The sequence below is a fragment of the Centruroides sculpturatus genome, unplaced genomic scaffold, assembly GCF_000671375.1.
Source record: "Centruroides sculpturatus isolate CEXI.00-Female unplaced genomic scaffold, Cexi_2.0 scaffold855, whole genome shotgun sequence".
NCBI lineage: Eukaryota > Metazoa > Arthropoda > Arachnida > Scorpiones > Buthidae > Centruroides > Centruroides sculpturatus.
This window is the reverse complement of record NW_019385080.1, coordinates 41,085-60,711: the sequence shown is the minus strand read 5'-3', so window position 1 is coordinate 60,711 and position 19,627 is coordinate 41,085. Positions and strand designations below refer to the sequence as shown.

Here is a 19,627-nt window from a genome sequence, read left to right as displayed (position 1 = left end):
CATTTATTTACAAAAGTACTGCATTACATAAAAGTAAGATCAGGCCTAAGGGGGGTTTCTAAAGTGCAATGTTTTCCTGTGCCTACAAAGTTAAAAACTAAGAAGTTTTCGTAAACTTGTGTTTTTCTTAATAACAAAAATTTGCAGGTAAATAAAAAATACTTTGAAGTTATTATTCATCTCGGTCTAATAAGTTAAAATTAGTCCGGATTATATTGAAGTTTGATTTATCGCTTAAGTATTTAATATTTACGTTCGTAAACAGATGTCGCTACTTGCTCATATATTTTGAAAACGTTTCTCTAAATATATAAAATTGCTTGGCCTGACTGACTGACTGACTGACTCATTGACTGATTCATCATCGCCCAGAGCAAACCGCTTAACCTAAAGAGGTGAAATTTGGTAGACAGTTAAGGTACGTCATGGAAACGCACACTAAGAAGGGATTTTTCGAAATTCCCCCGTAGGGGGTGAGGGGAGAGCATTAAGACTTAACCGGAAAAACGGCTTCTACTGTACTATTTTACATGCGATTTTTTGTTTTTATCTACGTTGTAGTAGGGTATGCCATGAGAATGCACACTAAAGCCGGATGCACTCATGCGGCGCGGCAAGGAAAAGCGGCAGAATGACGTCACCTTTTCTCGCCGCAGAAGTCGATTTTGTGCCGCTTTTCTTTTGCCGCAAAAGTTGGTTGAATTCTATCTTTTGCGGCAACGCTGCCAAGACGCGTTTCTATCAGCCAATAACAGTTTGTCTCGTAGTCACGTGAGAAAATACAATCACGTGGTGTTTTAATGGTGGAAAGTTCGAGGCGGTTAACCGAGATAACTAAAATCAGAATAAAGAGGAAAGGATAACAAATTTAAAACAAATTCTACACAAATAATCATATATAATTTAATTCAAAGAACAAAACAACCGAATCTTACTCGAAATAGTATTCTTTATCGAGAGATCTTGATCCACGAATAAGTCTATTTTGTACACCAGTTCTTTCTCGATCCAAAAAAGTATCTCTAATTCAAATCTTCGACAATTCAAGACAGGTCCAAAACCCAAGCTTACACCTCGAGATTGTGACAAAACATCAAGGTTTGCTCCACAAAACAAACATCAGTAAGAAAAATAAAACAAGAATTAGACTTGACTTGTAGCAGCACAACGATGTGGAGAGTTTTAAATAAATCTGCAATGTTAAAATTCAGAAAAAAAGCTGTAATGTCACCACTTTCATTAACGGACAAAAGTGACGACTTGATTGGCACAAAAACACATGACATGGTCCAAAGAATGGATTGAAATTTTGTTCAGTGATGAAAAAATATTCAACTTAGATGGTCCAAACGGTTGGAAGTATTATTGGCACGATTTAAGAACCGAAAAACAAATATTTTCGAAACGCCAAATGGGTGGAGGATCGATAATGGTGTGGGGTGCATTTGGATTCAATGGAACCACAGATTTAGCATTTATAACTCAAAGAATGAATTCAGAGAAGTATCAAGGCTTTCTTGAAGATGATTTATTGGAAGCTGGACCAAATATTTGTGGATCAAATTGGATCATTCAACAAGATAATGCCCCTGTGCATGCCTCTAAACTAACAAAAATGTGGTTTAAACGTAAAAATATTAATCTGATGACATGGCCTGCTAGAAGCCCTGATCTGAATCCGATGGAAAATCTTTGGGGGATGATGGTTCGTACAGTTTATGCCAATGGAAAGCAGTTTTCCACAATTCATGATTTGAAGGCAGCAATTTCAGATGCTTGGGATAAACTTAAGATTGAATTCCTTCAGAATCTAATTGAAACAATGACTAATCGAGTATTTAATGTAATTAAGTTAAATGGTGGTTATATTGGCAATTAAATTGTAAGAAAACTTTGCAATTTGAAACCTGTCCAGATAAATATGTAACAGTTTTTTTTTGTACAAAATTTTCAAAAATTTTATTTTCAGTGACAAAATGTTAATGTTTGATTAAAATTCTTATTTTTCAGTGTGGAAACATGTAAATCCATGTTATTTTTAATAAAACATTTGCCACTTAATGCAGAAAATTTGGGTTTCACTTTAATTTTTTCGTGTCCGTATAAAATTTGAAACGCACCTTACAGTATTTTTTGTAATTATACATATTTGTTATTAAAATTTGATATTCACATCTTGAACTTTTCTAAAAGCACATATTTATATAAAGTACCTTTGTGGCCCACTGAATATACCTAAATTTCTAATTTGGCCCATTAATAAAAAAGATTGGACAACCCTGGTCTAAACTATTATGATTACTAAGATCGAAACAATAAGACTATCATTTAAACTATCGAATCTCTTTTTATATCGGAGAGACAGTTTACATGATTTAATATTACCTCTAAATCATTTTCTATTTTTCTTCCTGGCGGAAATTCTTTTGTTTCTGCGTCGACTTTGGCGGGGAATTTTCTGTGGGATGGCGGGAAACACTATTGGGTGAAGGTCTCAACTTGGGTTTGCGCATGGCTGGCCCTATTTATTCTATTTCAATCGTCCAATCATCGGGGGCAATTTGGGTCATCTGAGAAGATAAGCAACAAGGATCTTCTTTGTTGAATCGATTTTAAACTTAACATCTCTCCTCGTAAACGACAGGAAATTCCCTCAAAAAAGAAAGTCCTGTGGTAACTCACGACTTAAACAAAACAAAAAAGATCTTTTCGTTAATTATTAAATATTACATTAATTTAGACACTTCAAAACAATTGTGATCCCCTGGATCTCACAGGAATTTACTTAGGAATAAAATCAAGGTAAATTTCCTTCCTAAGTAAATTCCCAATTTCCAACTGGTTTCTCCAACTGGTTGTGATCATGTAATCATTTCAGACAATATCTTGCAAAATTTGGCTAAAGATTTTACAAAATAATCTAAATTAAATCTATCGATTCTTTTAATATAATCATAAATATTTTAGTTCTTAAAATAAATTTTAAAAACAAAGATTTCGTTTGAAAATTTTTATTATAAAAATAATGCAAATATGACAAAGTATTTATTTTAATTTACAGGCATTTTTATTTTAATCCAGTATTAATATTTTCCTTATTTGTTTCGGAGAAAGCACATAATAATTCAAATAGAAGATTTGCGGCTGTCAATGCTGTATTTCCTGAAGGATCATATTGTGGAGAAACCTGATAAAATTATAAAAAATTCACTTTAAATATACAAATATAAACATCCAAACTCAATAATTACATATTAAAGTCAATCGATTGCTGGATTATATCGGGCTATCTAACAACTGCTTCTAGTGCCAAATTACTTAGCATTTAATTAATAAATTTAAGTATATATATATATATTTATATTTAATTTACGTTCTAAAAATTTTATAATTTGTTCATTTCTTAAATTAATTTAATATAAAGATTTCTTATTTATTTAAAAAGTATTCGGTTTTACTGTTATTTCTTTCAAATAATGCATGAATATTGTTATTTTTGAGAAATTAGATTTTTAAAAAATGGAAAAATATATGAAAAAAATTTGTTTCACCATTAAATAGAAAAACTAGAAACCTAAGTTTTTGGCTTATTTAATTTGAACTGTTTGTTTTTAAAGTGCAGTCTAGTGATTCCTCTTAATGGAAGGTCCTGTGTTACAAGCTTTTTAGCCTTTGACATAGGTATAACAGTTTTTACATTATATATTATATTTCATATTTACATTATCCTTTTATTCGTGTTTCGTATTTCAAGCTATACAATTTATGTATTTCATTCGTAAAGGTTCATAAGTAAATCAATTACAACCTATCTTCGATCACTTAAACATCGATCAACTACAGTGGTTCTTAACCTTTTTATACTCGCAGCCCACCAAATATTTCATAATTTTTTTGTGACCCCCATTTTTTTAATAATAATTTATATTTGTTAATTTATATACAACTAGCTGCAAGGACCCGCTTCGCTGGGTTTTTATTTGTTCGTATGTACGAACAAATAAAAACCCAGCGAATTACAATTGATTAAGATAAAATGATTAAGATACAATTGATTAAGATAAATTGATTAAGATAATTACACTTATCTTAATCAATAAGTGTAATTATTGATTAAGATGTAAAGATTGATTAAGATTGTACATTATCTTAATCGTGAAGATTAAGATAATTACATTATAGTCAATCTTACCCTTTTTCACAGAATGCAAGAATTAGATCCCCCGTTTCCAGACTAATTACAGACCTGGTCCCGATTCTATTTCTGAACGTCTCCTGTTCACGTCTAGTCAAACGAACTATTTTTAACGATTTTGGAACGTTTACAATCGTTCTATAATCGAACCAATATTCGAATTTTATGTTCGAATTAAATTCGAACAAATTCGAAAAATTCGAACAAAACATTCGAAATAGAAAGCCACTTTCAACCACTTTCAGCCTCATATCTCCCGCACCCTTATAGCTATCGAGACGCAACCACCCCTATGCACGAATGGAGACTTGGGGCTATCACCACATACAAACACCATTCACGTGCGATGTGTAGTTTTGTCGAAAAAGTGAAATATAGGGACATACATGTCCATTTTTATATATATATATACATATAGATATAGATATAGATATAGATAAATTGATTTTTTATGAACCCATATTTGATATAATCACGATCGTATTTTCTAATTTTAATGTTACTTAATTTTATACCTTCAGTTTTAGGACTTAGGACTGGTTTTTTCTGTTCATTTTTCACTTTATCATCATCGGAACTTTCACTAGTATTTTCTTCATTGTATTTTCTTTTTGAAGGTCCTGGTCCGCGATTACTTACATTACAAAAGTTTTCTAATGTTCCTTTCTGTTTTTTGCTCATTTTTATGGGTTAATTATAAATAATTAAAACTAAACACACAATATAAGAAAGAAATGCACTATTATTTGATCCAAAGTCGATGCTAAAACTAAAACACCAACAACTTGTCGTAAAGATTTTGCACATCTTTTGTAAAAACATTTNGTTTGTACAAAATAAAAAAATAATTTTTAACGATACAATAGTCTTCGTTAGGCTTAACATCGACGAAAATTCAACGCGAAGCGACACGCAACGGAAAAAAATTTCAACATCGGATACGTTAAACTATTTTTTCGTACACAATCGGTTATCCGATCAACCCCAGTCCCCAACTGATTCGGATAATCGACGCTCTACTGTACATCAATTTTCTTTTTATTATATTCTGAAGGAAATTTTGCATAATTTGGCGGCCCACTGTAAACTTATTGACCCTCAGGGGGCCGCGGTCCTCCTTTATGAAACACTGGATCAACAGGCAAATGAGATCTTTCCAGCACTGCACGAGTGTATGCATGTAGCGCATATCTACTCGTGTGGTTGTTCTAGTGCTAAAATAACCGAAGGGAATCAATTTAAGTAGACATAAGATAACATAAAAATAATGTCTGACTGTAAAGGATAAAGTCATTGCAGAAATTGATACAAAAATAAGCTTTATTTTGTTAGAGAACATATTCAAAACGTCCTCTTTCAGCGACAATATAAAGATGGAGACGGGCGAGCTTGGCGTTATGGATGGCACGTAGCATTGCTGATGTCACCAGTCTATCGTATGCATCTCTCCAGTTCGCCAATTTCACAAGGTACTGCTGAGTATGCATCATACACCGATGCCTTTAAGTGATCCCACAGAAAAAACCCAGGGAAGTCAAGTTTGAGAAACGTGGTGACGTGTTGTTCATCCAGTGGTTGCCAAACCGTTGTGCTAGCCACTGACGCACGTCTGTCGGGAAGGAGCTGTAGTTGTGTTAATGGCAAGTCATCGAGCCATTCTTCTTCCATCGTGTATAAGATGTATAGATTTCTGTCATTGATCAGATGCTGTCAATAAATACTGTACTGGAACAAGAAGCTGCTCACAGCAACTTCTATACAAGACGTTTAGAGTAAAACGTACTTGCTGTCCGTCCTTATGTTGCGTGAATCGTATAGCACACTCTGCTCAGTGGTGCACATTGTGACAGTTATAACTTCATTGGAGGAAAACAGTGTCTCGTCAGCTCATAAACTGCAAGTTATTGAAGGAGATGTGTGGTTTTATGAGTGGTGCAACATGATATTAAATTTTCATATTGAAACTTTAATATTATGTTGAGCCACTCAAATCTCTGTGTGATATTCCCCGCATGATGCGTTAGTTGCATGCCATCGCAACGTAATATCCAGTATATTTGTATTCATTGCAGTCCACAACCTAAGTTAACTCAACCAATGCTAGAAAGATTTTTTTTCTCCTGGATAGATGTTTAAGTGAACGCCCTGTATATTTGTAACATGAAATATTACAACTATCCGAAAGACAAGATTTATTTTTTTATTTTTAGAAGAAACAATTTTCATAATTATCGACGAATTTAAGTGTAATTGTATCATTTCTACCTTTTTCCTTTGGTCCTATTCAAACTGAATTTGGGATCATACAGATTATCCAGATATTATATATAGGTGACTTAATTCAAACTGTTTTATTTTGGACTGCTCACGTTATTGAAAGCTAATATAAAATTATCTATGAATTAAGACACTTTAAAATTAATCTCGTTTTATAGTCTATGTGGAACTAGTATTTTCTACACATACCTTTTTTGAGAATTCTATAGAAAAATTATTAAAACTTTTATTAAATATGTTTCAGATTTACCTCAACTAAATCACCACCGACGATATTTAACCCATAACTTCCTCGAATAATTTCTAACATTTGTGACGGAGTTAATCCTGCTATTTCAGGAGTACCTAGGTTTAAATAACTTGTATTAATTATTCATTATCAAATCTATTATTTATTATACCTGTAACATAAAACATATTTTTTAATATAACATTAGAATTTACTGTATTCCTTAATATAAAAGATTATATTAAGAATATTTTAAAATATACTGTATAGTTTTTAACTCAATAAGTTTTTATTCGTTTATTTATTTTATTTTAATTTTTGGCTGTACAGTAGCGTTATTTGGAAATATGATTACTGTATAGCCCCATTACAATAAACACCTTTAAAAACCGACAAATAAATAATAAAGGAAACTCACAATAAAAAACAAGTAAAAACATTAAAATTCATTAGATTAAATTTGAAAACAAATTTTTACAATTTTTTTAAAGACACGAGAAATTCTTGTCACAGTTGAATTTCTACAAGATTTAAACTATTTGGAGAGTGGAAAATGAGATAAACTAGTGATGCGACAAAAGAGGTATTTGACATTGACCGGTATCGGCACCCAGGGGATTTGGCAGTCCGCGTGTATGCACGCTCTGCAACTGTCTTCGATTCCATCCATTATGCACTAGTAGGACACACTATCCATTATCCGCTAGTAGGACACATTATCCATTATCCACTAATAGGACACATTATCCCACGGGTTCCCAACCTATGGGTCGCGACCCAGAAGGGGGTCGCGACGGGCTTTCTGTGGGGTCGCCAACTTATACAGTTAACTAAAAAAAAATGTTCACTATAATGCAATTTTTATTTTTAATGGTGTCTTGAAGTTTGAATAATTTGATATACAGTCGATCCCCCTATAACACGGGTTCCTACAGTTCGGATTCCTATATGACGGCGAAAAATTTGCGACGGTGCCCGTACAAACATGGTAAAAAAACTCCTATAATTCGGTAAAACGTCATCGGGCAGCCAAACTATTTTCCGCCGTCCAGCGCCACGCTACAAAGAGTTTAGGCGGGTAAATTGAGTTTACTATCGTCTGTACAGTATGTAAATTAGGTACCGTAAGTCTAATACAGCACTAATTTTATACATTTCTTGTGAAAGAAACATTTCTTATTCAACGGCCATAAAAATTATTTATATTAATGATGTCTCCAAAGTTCAACGAAGTTTTCGCAGAAAANGGAGCTATTTGACTAAGTGCATTGTTTTAAGATTTAAAAAGTAAAGAATATTTTATATTTTTATGTACGTTTCTTTACAAAGCTATATTTAATTATAATTTTCTTTAAAAGTATATTCACACAATTGAAGAATATTTTGATATTTTGTACCAGGTATGTACCGGTACATCCATCACACATTTTATTTCACCAAGTAAGTTTTTATTATTTTATTTGTAATTGTAGCTTTTATATCGTGGCTAGCGATTCGGAATGTAATTGTGATATTAAAAATACATTTAGAAAAGTCTACGGTTTTTACTGGCTTATCGAATAAACGATACGAATGGACCCTAGACCATCACTGACACGCGATTGACTGATTGACCCTGGATGTCGGCTTCTTACAGAAACACAGCTTCCCTACCATCAAATGTCACGGCACGCCACTGGTATATTGACGAAAAATAATGAACTTAAAACTTTGTTATAAGATACTGTTTTGCAATTATTCCATAGCAACTCTCTTTTAACATACAAATTTTAAAATATATACTGATATGTAAAATTAAAATTAAAATAATCTACATATGAATCAAATTTAAATGTCATTATATTAATCATAATAATTATACAATTTTAATAAAGCATCCTAAAATATTAGAAAAACAATTTCAAAAACAACATTAGAAAAGCAGTTTGAATTTAAGTACCGTATTTTAAAAATTTAAACTTGATGCAATGGTTCGCATATAAAGATTTATCGTGTAACAAAAAAATTCTGCAAAATATTGTAAAGAAATTTCGAACTTAATGCCTAGAGAACACTCAAAATTCACATACTCAATTAATAAAAAAGAATAAAATAACTTAGTTTTTATATTTCATTTTAATCCAAAATATTATTGCAGATATCAAATGAATTTTATTCAATAATTAATAATCGCTATTAAGTTATTCTATATACATTATATTTTAGTTTATTCAAATCAGATCAATAATATAATCAATAAAATGGTTAAGAACTTTAAAACAGTAAGACAGTAATTTGAAGAAAACTAATACAAGATTCAGAAAAATTAAGTTATTAAGCTTAAATTCATATATTTAATATGTAAATATGTTTAAGGTCATCACTTAAGTATATAACTCAATAACCTGATTGAATTTATTTTAAATACATTTTATGATATTATAACAAACATTTAAATTATTAATAGAAATAAAGTTATAGTTTATAAAAAATGTGTATATTTCTTGAAAAACCTATTATTTATTTTATTACAGCCTTAATTAATTTAAAACCTAGTACAGTTTTAGCTTTAGCTTTACATCTATTTTTGTAGTAATTTAATACTTAGTTTGTGTTATTTCTTTGAGCTTTTGTTTAACAGTAATAAATAAGTCTACCTTTTGAGTCTGTGATTATAATATTATATCACCTAAAATAATATTTTTTCTTTCTAATTTATTTTCCACATTTGTCATTGAAAATTTGATTGTTTTCTTGAATAAGATCTTGGTACAAATGAACCCATATTAAATTTAAATGTATAACTATTTACAATTTTTTTGTAAATTCTTCATCTAGTCTTGAATGTTTTTATATTAACGAACGAGCGCAGATGAATTTTCTCTCTTAATCGTTTAAGCTCTATCTAAAATTAGGCTAAAATATACGGGAGAAACGGAATGATTCTCAGATATTTAAATAAAAAACTTAATGAAGTTTTCATAAGGACTATGAGCAGTGCTGTAATCAGTCTTTCTTGTGCCCCGTGTAAGATTTTATTTTTAGCACCTCTTTTTTTGGAAACATATAAAAAACGAGCAATTATTTATTGTGGCATCGTCGGGCTGCAATTTTTATTCATGTTTTTTTTTTTTTTAAATTTATTTAATTTAAAATATATGCTCTCCGCCTCAAATTAGTAGTGTCTTACCCCTGTACTGTACATCATATTTTTCCTGTTAGCAACAGAGTCGTGCCGCATGTATCTAACTGCTTTCGGGGAAAAATTTCTGAATTGAAATAACACTTCTGGTTTTTATCGGAATTTCGTATATAGTTAATCGGGGTCTCCTGCCACTAATCTTTTCACATCTGGTCTTGACTTTCATCTATCTAGCCCCGTTGTTGAGATTAAGGAAGGACAGACAAACGGACGGCAGTGAGAATTTATAGGTCTACAATTTTTTTCAAACTGTAGCCAATTAAATAAATACGATAAAAATAGTTGGTTAATTTTTAACTTTAATAAAAAGCGTTGTGGAATACGACGATAAAATTTAAAATTTGAAAATAAAAATATAGGCCTACTGATCGTTTTTTTTTTTTTGCTATCCCGTTTCAGTGCCTTCTGTGCATTCGTCCTGGGACCCGAGCATCCGTTGCACCTGTCTAGTTACGGCATTGTGTGCGAGAATACATTTTAAAAATTCAAGGGTTGCGGGCAAGTTAAAGGCAAGAAAAAGTTAAGACCAACTCACTGTTCTGATGATATAGAGATTATAGACTTTGGATAAACATTAATTTTATTTCGATCAAAAAATAGTGGCATGAAAGTTTATAAACATTAAAAACTTGGAATTAAGTTTAAAAATTTTAGAAGGAAATTTTAATGAGACTGTTATAACTTTCTAGTTTTTAAAAATTTACCTGTTCCGGGAGCGTAAGCCGGATCCAATGCATCAATGTCGAGACTTATATAAACAGGTCCTTTACCAATTTGATTTTTAACCTCTCTCATAAGAGGAACAAGAGATTTTTGCCAACATTCTTCAATTTGAACAACTCTAAATTTCTGAAACAATAACTATTATTAATTAGAAGTATAATAATAAATTATTCATTTTTTACCTGTTGTCTTGACCATTCGAAGTCGTCAACAGCATAAGTAGTTCCTCTTAGACCAATCTGTACTACTCTTTTACAGTCTAATAATTCTTCTTCTACTGCTCGTCTAAATGTCGTTCCATGAGCTATTTTACAATTTAACATGGTATCATTTATATCAGCATGAGCGTCAACATGAATTAATCCTACGGGACCATAACGTTCCTTTTATTTAAATATTAAATTAGAATATTATTATTAATAAATCATTAATAATAATTTTCAAAATTCACCTTAATTGCTTGTAATATAGGATACGTTATAGTATGATCACCTCCAATGGTTAATGGTCTGCAACCAGTGGATATTATTTTTAACATTGCCTTCTTAATATCTTTCACGGCCTGTTTCAGATCATATATTGTAACTGATATATCACCAATATCAGCAATTTGGAGGTTTTGAAATGGTATCACACCTATGATAGATTAAGAAATTTTAATATAAATTTATATGCAATAAATATAATTAGAAACTTTTATTATAATGAAGCATACATATAATAAAAATTTCTTTAATTTTGAATAAATTTCAATATACATAATTGAAACTGTTGCTACCTGTTGATGCATTACATATCCGAAGAAGAGCTGATTCTGCTCTAACTGCTCGAGGTCCAAATCTACAACCTGAACGATACGATACTCCCGAATCTAATGGTATGCCAACAAAACATGCATCTAATCCTAAAATTAAAAAAACAAAAAGTGAATATATATAGCCTATATATAAATATATACAACTTTACGTCAAAGGAAATTCTTATAATATTCAAATACTTTTATTCTTTCAAACGAATTCGAATGGTGAGAAACGATTGTTTGAAGTTATATTAACTTGTTTTTTTGGTTAAAAAATTAATTAAAAAGGGGGTAATTTTGTCGTTTTTTAGTGAGAAACGAGAATTTTAAAATGTTTTTATTAAACATATCTATTTTCTAGAATATTTTAATCTTAATGTTGCAAATTTTTAATGTATCATTAAAGAGCATATGCTCTTTAATGATTTATTGAAACTGTTAAAGGCTGTTAATGAAACTGTTAATGATAAATTTTTAATGTATCATTAAAGAGCATATGCTCTTTAATGATACATTAAAAATTTATCATCTTTAATGTATCTCTTTAATGTAATCTCTTTAATGTAATAAGGTGTTCAGGAATTCCCATGCTCCTGAATACTTTCCATAACTTGGAGTGATCCACACAATCGAAGGCTTTACTATAGTCTATAAAACAAAAGAAGGCGTCCTTCTGGTACTCTTTTGCCTTTTCTAGAATCCATCTGATGTTGCTAATTTGATCGCGAGTTCCTCTTCCCTTTCTAAATCCAGCCTGTTCCAGTGGCAATTCTCTTTCTAAATATGGCTCAATTCTCTTCTGTATTATTTTTAACAGAATCTTACTTGCATGGGGAATTAGTGCGATTGTTCTATAGTTGGAACATTCTCTTGCATTGCCATTTTTTGGGATTGGTATAAAAATGGATTGCTTCCACTCCTTTGGCCAAACCTTCTTTTCCCATATTTGTTGGCATAGCTTTGTTAGTATTCTAATTCCTTCCTCTCCAGCTGCTTTGAGCAGTTCCACTGGAATTCCGTCAGTTCCTGCTGCTTTCCCAATTGAAATTTGGTTGATTGCCCATTCCACTTCTTCCTTCAAAATTGATGGTTCCAAAGTAAAATGTCTTCCTTCAATTATTTCTTCTATATTATTATCTGCTTTATAAAGCTGTTCTGTATATTCTTTCCATCTTCTCTTTATTTCACTTTCTTCCATTAGATCTTTTCCATGTGTGTTCTTTAAAATACCAAGCCTAGGGGTAAATTTTCCAACGACCTCTTTAATTGTTTTGAAGAGATCCCTTGTACGTCCTTTCGCATTATTTAATTCAATTTCTTTGCATTTATTATTAAAATATTCTTCTTTATCCTTCCTAGCCTGTCTTTGGAACTCTGCAGTTAATTTTTTAATTGTTTGACGATCTCCTATAATTTTCATTTGTCTCCGAGTGTTTGCAATTTCTAAAGATTTGTGTGACAGCCAAGGCGATTTCTTATTTTCCTTCTTCTTCTTTCCTATGCATTTATCAGCAGTATGTTTAATAGTGTTTTTTAAAGACTCCCATACTTCATCAGGTTCCTTTCCTGATGTATTAATTGTTTTGAGACCTTCTTTTATTTCTGAGATGTAAGATGGGGTGATATCTGTAGCATAACATCCCATTATTTCCCTTCCTTTTTTCTTAGCTTTCAAATGGAATGATATTTTTGATATAAGGAGTTCATGATCAGTCCCACAGTCAGCACCCGGTCTGGTACATGCTGATTTGATTGCATTCCTCCATCTCTTGCTACCTATTATATAATCAATCTGATTTTTATAATTTCCATCTGGTGATGTCCATGTATATAGTCTTCGTTTATGTAATTGGAAATATGTATTTGCAATAAAGAGGTTATTTGAAATGCAGAATTCCACTAGTCGTATCCCAGCATCATTTCTTTTCCCAAGACCATATCTTCCAACATGTCCTGGAGTCTCTTCTTTTCCTACTTTTGCATTCCAGTCACCAAGAATAAAGAGTGCATCTTTTTTTGGTAAATTATTAACTGTTTCTTGAAGCTTTTCATAAAACCCTTCAATTTCTTCTTCTGTCGCTTCTGTAGTAGGAGCATAAACTTGAATGATTGACAGATTGACTGGTTTTCCCTGCATCCTCAAGACTATGATTCTGTCACTAACTGGTTTATAACCCAAAATAAAATTTACTAAATTCTTTTTTACAATTAGAGCCACTCCATTTTTTCTTAAGTTATCATGTCCAGAATAGAAGATCCTAAAGTCATTTGAATCAAAGTGTCCCATTCCTATCCATTTAAGCTCACTGACTCCTAACACTTCTATCCCTATTCTTGTCATTTCACTTTTAATTATGTCTAGTTTTCCAGCATACATGCTTCTCACATTCCATGTTGCAAATATGTGTTGTTTGAAGAAACTTGGAACTTTCTTTTCGTGTTTGACTGCATCAATGATTAAACTCCCTTTCAGCTTTGACTTAATCATGCCATTATGTTCAATCTTAGTCAGTGAAGTTCCTTGTTCGTCCCCAGTAGAAGTTAGAGTGCTTTCGAACCCGAAGGTCTCATCCTCCAACACTATATCTCTATTATGAAATTCCTTGTCCATGTAGTTTTCTTGGCAAGAGTTGAGGAAGTGGTTTGCCATTGCCTTCTTCCTTGTTATTTCGATTATAAGTGATAAAATCGCTACTCACCCAAGTTTCCAGCTACTTCATAAGAGTAAAGTCAATGACCGTTTCTATGGCTACGCCATAGAACACATTTTGAAGGTTAGGAAAATTTGATGGAACGGCCATAATTCAAAAACTATAAGGTGTATCGAGATGAAATTTAGCACAAAGTTAATAGTTAATGTCCTCTCATAAACAACCGAATATTTTTCGGAAATAACTAGCAGGAAGCCCACAATGACTTGTCGAATTTTTACCGAAAGTTGTTGAAATCTTCAAAACTGTTACTCCTACAATTCCAGAAATTGGCAAAGGTACTTACAGCACAGATATGATTCAAACACCGTGAAGCCCGTCAGTCTGTCTGCCGACATAATTAGTAATTTATCGCTAAGTTCGAATATCTTTCCAGACGTCATAACTTTTCAACGAAGTATCCAATTTCAAAAACCTACACACCGATAGAACCCTCTTGACTTCCGATTTCAAAAACTGTATAACACTTGTCACTTCACTTAATATTTAATATTAGAATTCAATCCAAAACAGAGCTAAAAATCCTGCTGCTTCTATTTCGCTTTTCAATTTCCGAATTTTTGGTCCATATTTAACAGGAGCAAAATGTCTATGCTCCTGTTAAATATGGACCTGTTAAATATAAATCGTGTTTATGCTCAGTTTAGCTCTCTACTCATCAGTTATTTAAAATAACTGATTCAGATTCAAAAATAATTTTTAAAATATCGTTTAAGGTATTTGAAATTCACTTCTCTGAAATTTTTATTATTAATTACTTTAAAATATATATTATTTTCTATTATTCTATTATGCAATCTGAATAAAACTATAATCGAAGTATTGATTTTTATACTCTTAAATCGTTAAGAAAAATCGCTTACTGGAGAAATATTATTAACAAATATTCTTCAAATACAGTACGTATAATATAGACACTGATAAATATAAATAAAATGAATTTTATAGTTCAGATCAAGTAGATAATAAAATAGCAATCATTTAATCAGAGTGGAGTTTAAAATATATCATTTATATAATACTATAATATAAAAACGTAAGTATAAATACAAGAATATAAATAGCATTATAAAAATATCTATTCATCATTTTAAATCAAAATATTCTTTGATGTAAAATAATTTTCTAACTGTAATGCCTTTTCTAAATTCTTTTTTACCATTTGTCATTGGAAATTTATTATTTTCTTGAATAAAATCTTAGTAAAAATGTATCAATATTTAAATATATAACTACAATATTTGCAATTATTTTGAGTTTTAAGAGTAGTAAATTATAATTACCTTCTGTCGAAGTCTGTAAAGGTAATCTCATAAAAGTAGATATGCCTCCAGCACGCGTCAACTCATTACCCGAAATTGGGTAGTTACGAACAGAGGATAAACAACGACAAATAAGATCTGAGTCTGGCTTAGTTTTTAGAAAATTGAATAGAATTCTTTCGATTGCCATATTTCACTTAAAACGGTCTTTACACTGTAAACAATAATCCGATAAAAGCAATGTAGATGTATTTGATATAGGCTACTGGAAACGTATACAAACTGAATGATTGCGCTTGCGTGCTAAATTACAGAATATAATCTTATACAATAATACTATTTAAATTTATCTTACAAAATATATTTGAATTTCTGTTAATTTAAATTAATTGAAGTACTTACTATAATTTCATTAATTTAAAGTAATTAATTACTATAAATTAATTACATTAAATTAATGAATTTAAATGACTCAATCAATAATCCTTTTTCATTTGTAATCTACTAAATTTTTAAAACAATCATTATTTTAAGTAAAAAAATGTGAATTCACGCACATTAACAATTTTTTAGACGATGTCATTTAAAATTTCTTTTTATACAGATCGATATTGTTGATACAAAATCAGTTATGTATAATTTAGTTAGATCAACCAAACGGATATGAGAAAAACAAACATTAAAAATATGACTGGTATAAGAAGAAGAATTTTTCCATGCAATTTTCTTTTAAAGCGTTTGGCTCAGTGCAGGCGCTGATGTATGAGGCGCCTTTGTACAAGCTGCTTTTCGGTGCCCCTATTCTTTTAGGCCAAAAACAAATTGAATATACATATGTCATATAATATTCAATTTGTTGACATACAAGGAAGACTATATAAAAAAATTTTTTAATTTTGGACTTTACTACGTATTTTGCAAAATCGCAGAAATCACAATACACACAGGGAAATTATTAGAAGCAGAACAACTAGTAATATAACATTTTTGTTACAAGTTTTTAATTAATGGCCAATAAACGATTATACGACTTTTTATTATAATTTATTAGGTGTACTATATAGGTTTTTTTAATGCTGATTATTAAACTAATTTCCAAATTTGACCAGCACGTCATATTGAAATTCTTCTAATATTCACTTACATAAATAAGTTTTGAAAGGAAATTAATTAGAGTGACCATCTCTCTCCAGATTTGGCCCGGACTTTGTGGGTGTTCGCACTTCATCTCCGGACTCCTGGTCTTATGATAATTTTTTGTATAGATTTTTAAGCATTACGAAATAAAACGACCAATTATTTATTGTGACATCGTCACAGTGCCGGGCTGTAATTTTTAATCACATTCTTAATTCATTCAATTTAAAATATATATTCTTGCTCTCAAATTTGTGGTGTCATGACCCTGTACATCATACTTTTCCTGATAATAACAGAATCATGCGGTCATTTATGTAACTCCATTCAGGGGAGAATTTTTGAATTGAAACTCACGTGACTTCCGTTATACACCGGGAGTTACTCTATAGTTAATCAGGACCTCCTGCCCCTAAAATGTCCATATCTTGTCTTGACTTTCATCTATCTAACACCGTTCTTAAGATTAAGAACGGGCAGACAGACAGACGACAATGGAAATTTATAGGTCTATTTAGGTCTAGTTTTTTCAAATTGCAACCCGATAACCAAATTGTCGAGTATTCTATTCCATTTCACATTTCTCTCTTTTTTCCTGCATGTACTGTACAGTACGTATACAATACTCTTGAGAATAAGTAAAGCAAGTTGGATTTAATGCGCTGGAATTTGTTAAATTATTATTATCGCTTCTGTCCGGTACACAGGGTCCCTTAATACATTTGCATATCTCTGTTCCTATATTCGAACTTACCCATCCTCATTCAGTGAAAATCGGGATAAAGCTACCTGTCATGTGACAATATAGTGCGGTTATGGTCACGGGATCAGTAGAGCAAGCACATGTGATGGTCACTTTACTAAAATAAACCAGCAACGAGTTCCTCAACTTTTCCGGCAACATTTAAAATTTTGGTGGTGTCATCTGTTATCATATTTTATTAGTAAACTTTTTATATTTTTAACTATTATAAAATGGCAAAAATCTTAATTTTGAGGGTAGGGATGAATTTTATAAAAAAATAATAATAAATAAAATAATAATATTTAATAATTGTAAATGGACTAATAACGAGTAAAACGAGTGTCATTAAGTCCGACCCTATTGGAGATACACACAACCCCATTATCTCCCCATCCCCTCGACCTTTAACCACCAAAATATAGCAGCATCAATCCCCTAATAAACAAACCTACCGGCAAAATTTCAGAAATTTTCGACAAAAAGCACAGGAGTTAAGCTTCAAAGAGGGTGAATAAAATCGTGCCACAAATACACACTAATATCCATATACAGTATACAAAAATTATCCCCGAAGTTTTTTGCATTTCTCGACTTTTCAAGGTTTCCCTAAATCATACTTTCCCTATTATAACAGCCGGGAAAGTAATAACCCTATAGATATAACTAGTAATATAGATATAAGTAGATATAACTAGTAATATCACTAGCCTAAATATAGGCTATATTTCGGTAATAAATAGCTCATCATAAACTGACTGTTAAGGTAGGACAGAATTGTTCATCCATTTTAGAATTAGTATCAACATCTCATAACACTAAATTATAACAACATAGAAACTATTAGTTAGCGAATAGCATAGGTTAAAAAATAATATTACTTTTTAGGATGAGTACACAAGAATAGAGTACGTCCTTAAAAATGTACGTTGTAAAGCATTATTGTTTTCTATTAGTAATCATATACATTCAACGTGCGTACTTTTTAAGAGATGTATAATCAGTGGTGATATTCAGCGGGTTCGCACAGGTTCGGCCGAACCCGTTGTTAACATTTTCAAAGTTTTCCGAACCTGTTGTTAAACACACGTAACATTTTTCAGTGGTTTTGTTTCTTTTAAAAAATATATTAAAATATATGTATTATACTCTGTAACACTACTAAACTAGAGCCTTATTCCCTGTTCGCCTGGTGCAACCTCCATCGACCGTCTCAATCTCGACTGAAACGAGGTTCAATCGCGATCGACTCGAGAGAGTTCTCGAAACTAGATCCAGTCATAAGAGAGATCCCACAATCCCACGCGCGCGAGAAAATACAAGATGGCTGCGGAGCACGTGTCGGGCTATCAACAGCGAAATAAGAAAGATATTGTATTTCGAGAGACGATGACATCTGTCTATTATTATAATAATACCTAACGATAAAATAAATGATTTAGAAAAGTTTTTCTTGTTTAACTGCTTTCCCTATGACTTTTTCTGATTAAAAAAAAGCCAATTTTTATGTTTATAAAATATTTTGAATGAAAAATATTAAAATATGTACAAAATAAAACATTTTGAACACTCTTTTTTATTATTTATAAAAAAAAATATATATAGTTCTGGCATAAACAATGTTAAATTTTAACTGACTTAATTTTGCGAACACATATTTTTTATTTATATGGGTATCTTAAGGTCTGTTTTTGCGCTAATGTTGCTAATGCACCATTTAAGCGAAAAAAAAAATTAAGGAAAAATTTTCTGTTAGAGAACCCTTTGTTAAATATTTCAAATATCACCACTGCGTATAATACATTATCTTATTGATGTACTCAAGTTACATAGGACGTCAAGACTGGTCAACGAACGTCATTGCATAAATAACAGAAAGTGCAGGTGCGGGGTTGGACTTAATGAATGAACGTTACACTTTGCGCTCGTGTGCAAAGTGTAACGTTCATTTTGTACAAAATATCGAATGATACTGAAATATTAATATGTGAATTCGATAAAAGATCATTATTGTGGGATATTGCACACGAACAGTACAAAATAAAAAAAAACTCAGCGTAGATGGATAATAATTCATCAAAGGAATTTTTAAACATTCTGAAATAAGGGGAAAAAAACTTTTATTTAACAGTATTCTGTAAGACGCTTAAATAATAAAGCTGGCAACATTTGCTCGATTTTCCCGGCTCTCAAAGGGGATTAAGGAAACCATTAGGGAGTCCGATAGTTTTCAATTATACTAGAATATAAAATTTAAGTAATAACAAAAGCTTAAAAGGAGTAATTTCTTTAAATTATGATAAAAATCTCCATTTAAAACATATTTAAGTTTTAAAAACACTACGATACTAGCTCAAAGTTAAGATAATTA

The 19,627-nt window shown here is 31.2% G+C and overlaps 1 protein-coding gene across 2 annotated transcripts; it reads right to left on the bottom strand.

The window, feature by feature from the left end:
• Positions 1-3,028: 3,028 nt before the first annotated feature.
• Positions 3,029-18,299, bottom strand: LOC111634361 (guanidinobutyrase-like). 2 transcript variants are annotated; one of them, XM_023379118.1, is made up of 8 exons: positions 18,138-18,299; positions 15,399-15,591; positions 11,384-11,509; positions 11,057-11,241; positions 10,788-10,988; positions 10,587-10,731; positions 6,723-6,817; positions 3,029-3,187 (listed from the first exon to the last, which is right to left on the bottom strand). In XM_023379118.1, exons 2-8 carry the CDS (start codon positions 15,565-15,567, stop codon positions 3,068-3,070), a joined length of 1,041 nt encoding a protein of 346 aa, XP_023234886.1. In that variant the 5' UTR covers positions 15,568-15,591; positions 18,138-18,299; the 3' UTR covers positions 3,029-3,067. The 2 variants fall into 2 exon arrangements, 1 of the variants encoding a protein (XP_023234886.1); XR_002758190.1 differs by lacking the exons at positions 3,029-3,187; positions 6,723-6,817; positions 10,587-10,731; ... (1 more) ...; positions 15,399-15,591; positions 18,138-18,299 and adding an exon at positions 12,010-14,669 and having other exon boundaries at positions 11,159-11,241.
• Positions 18,300-19,627: the final 1,328 nt, after the last annotated feature.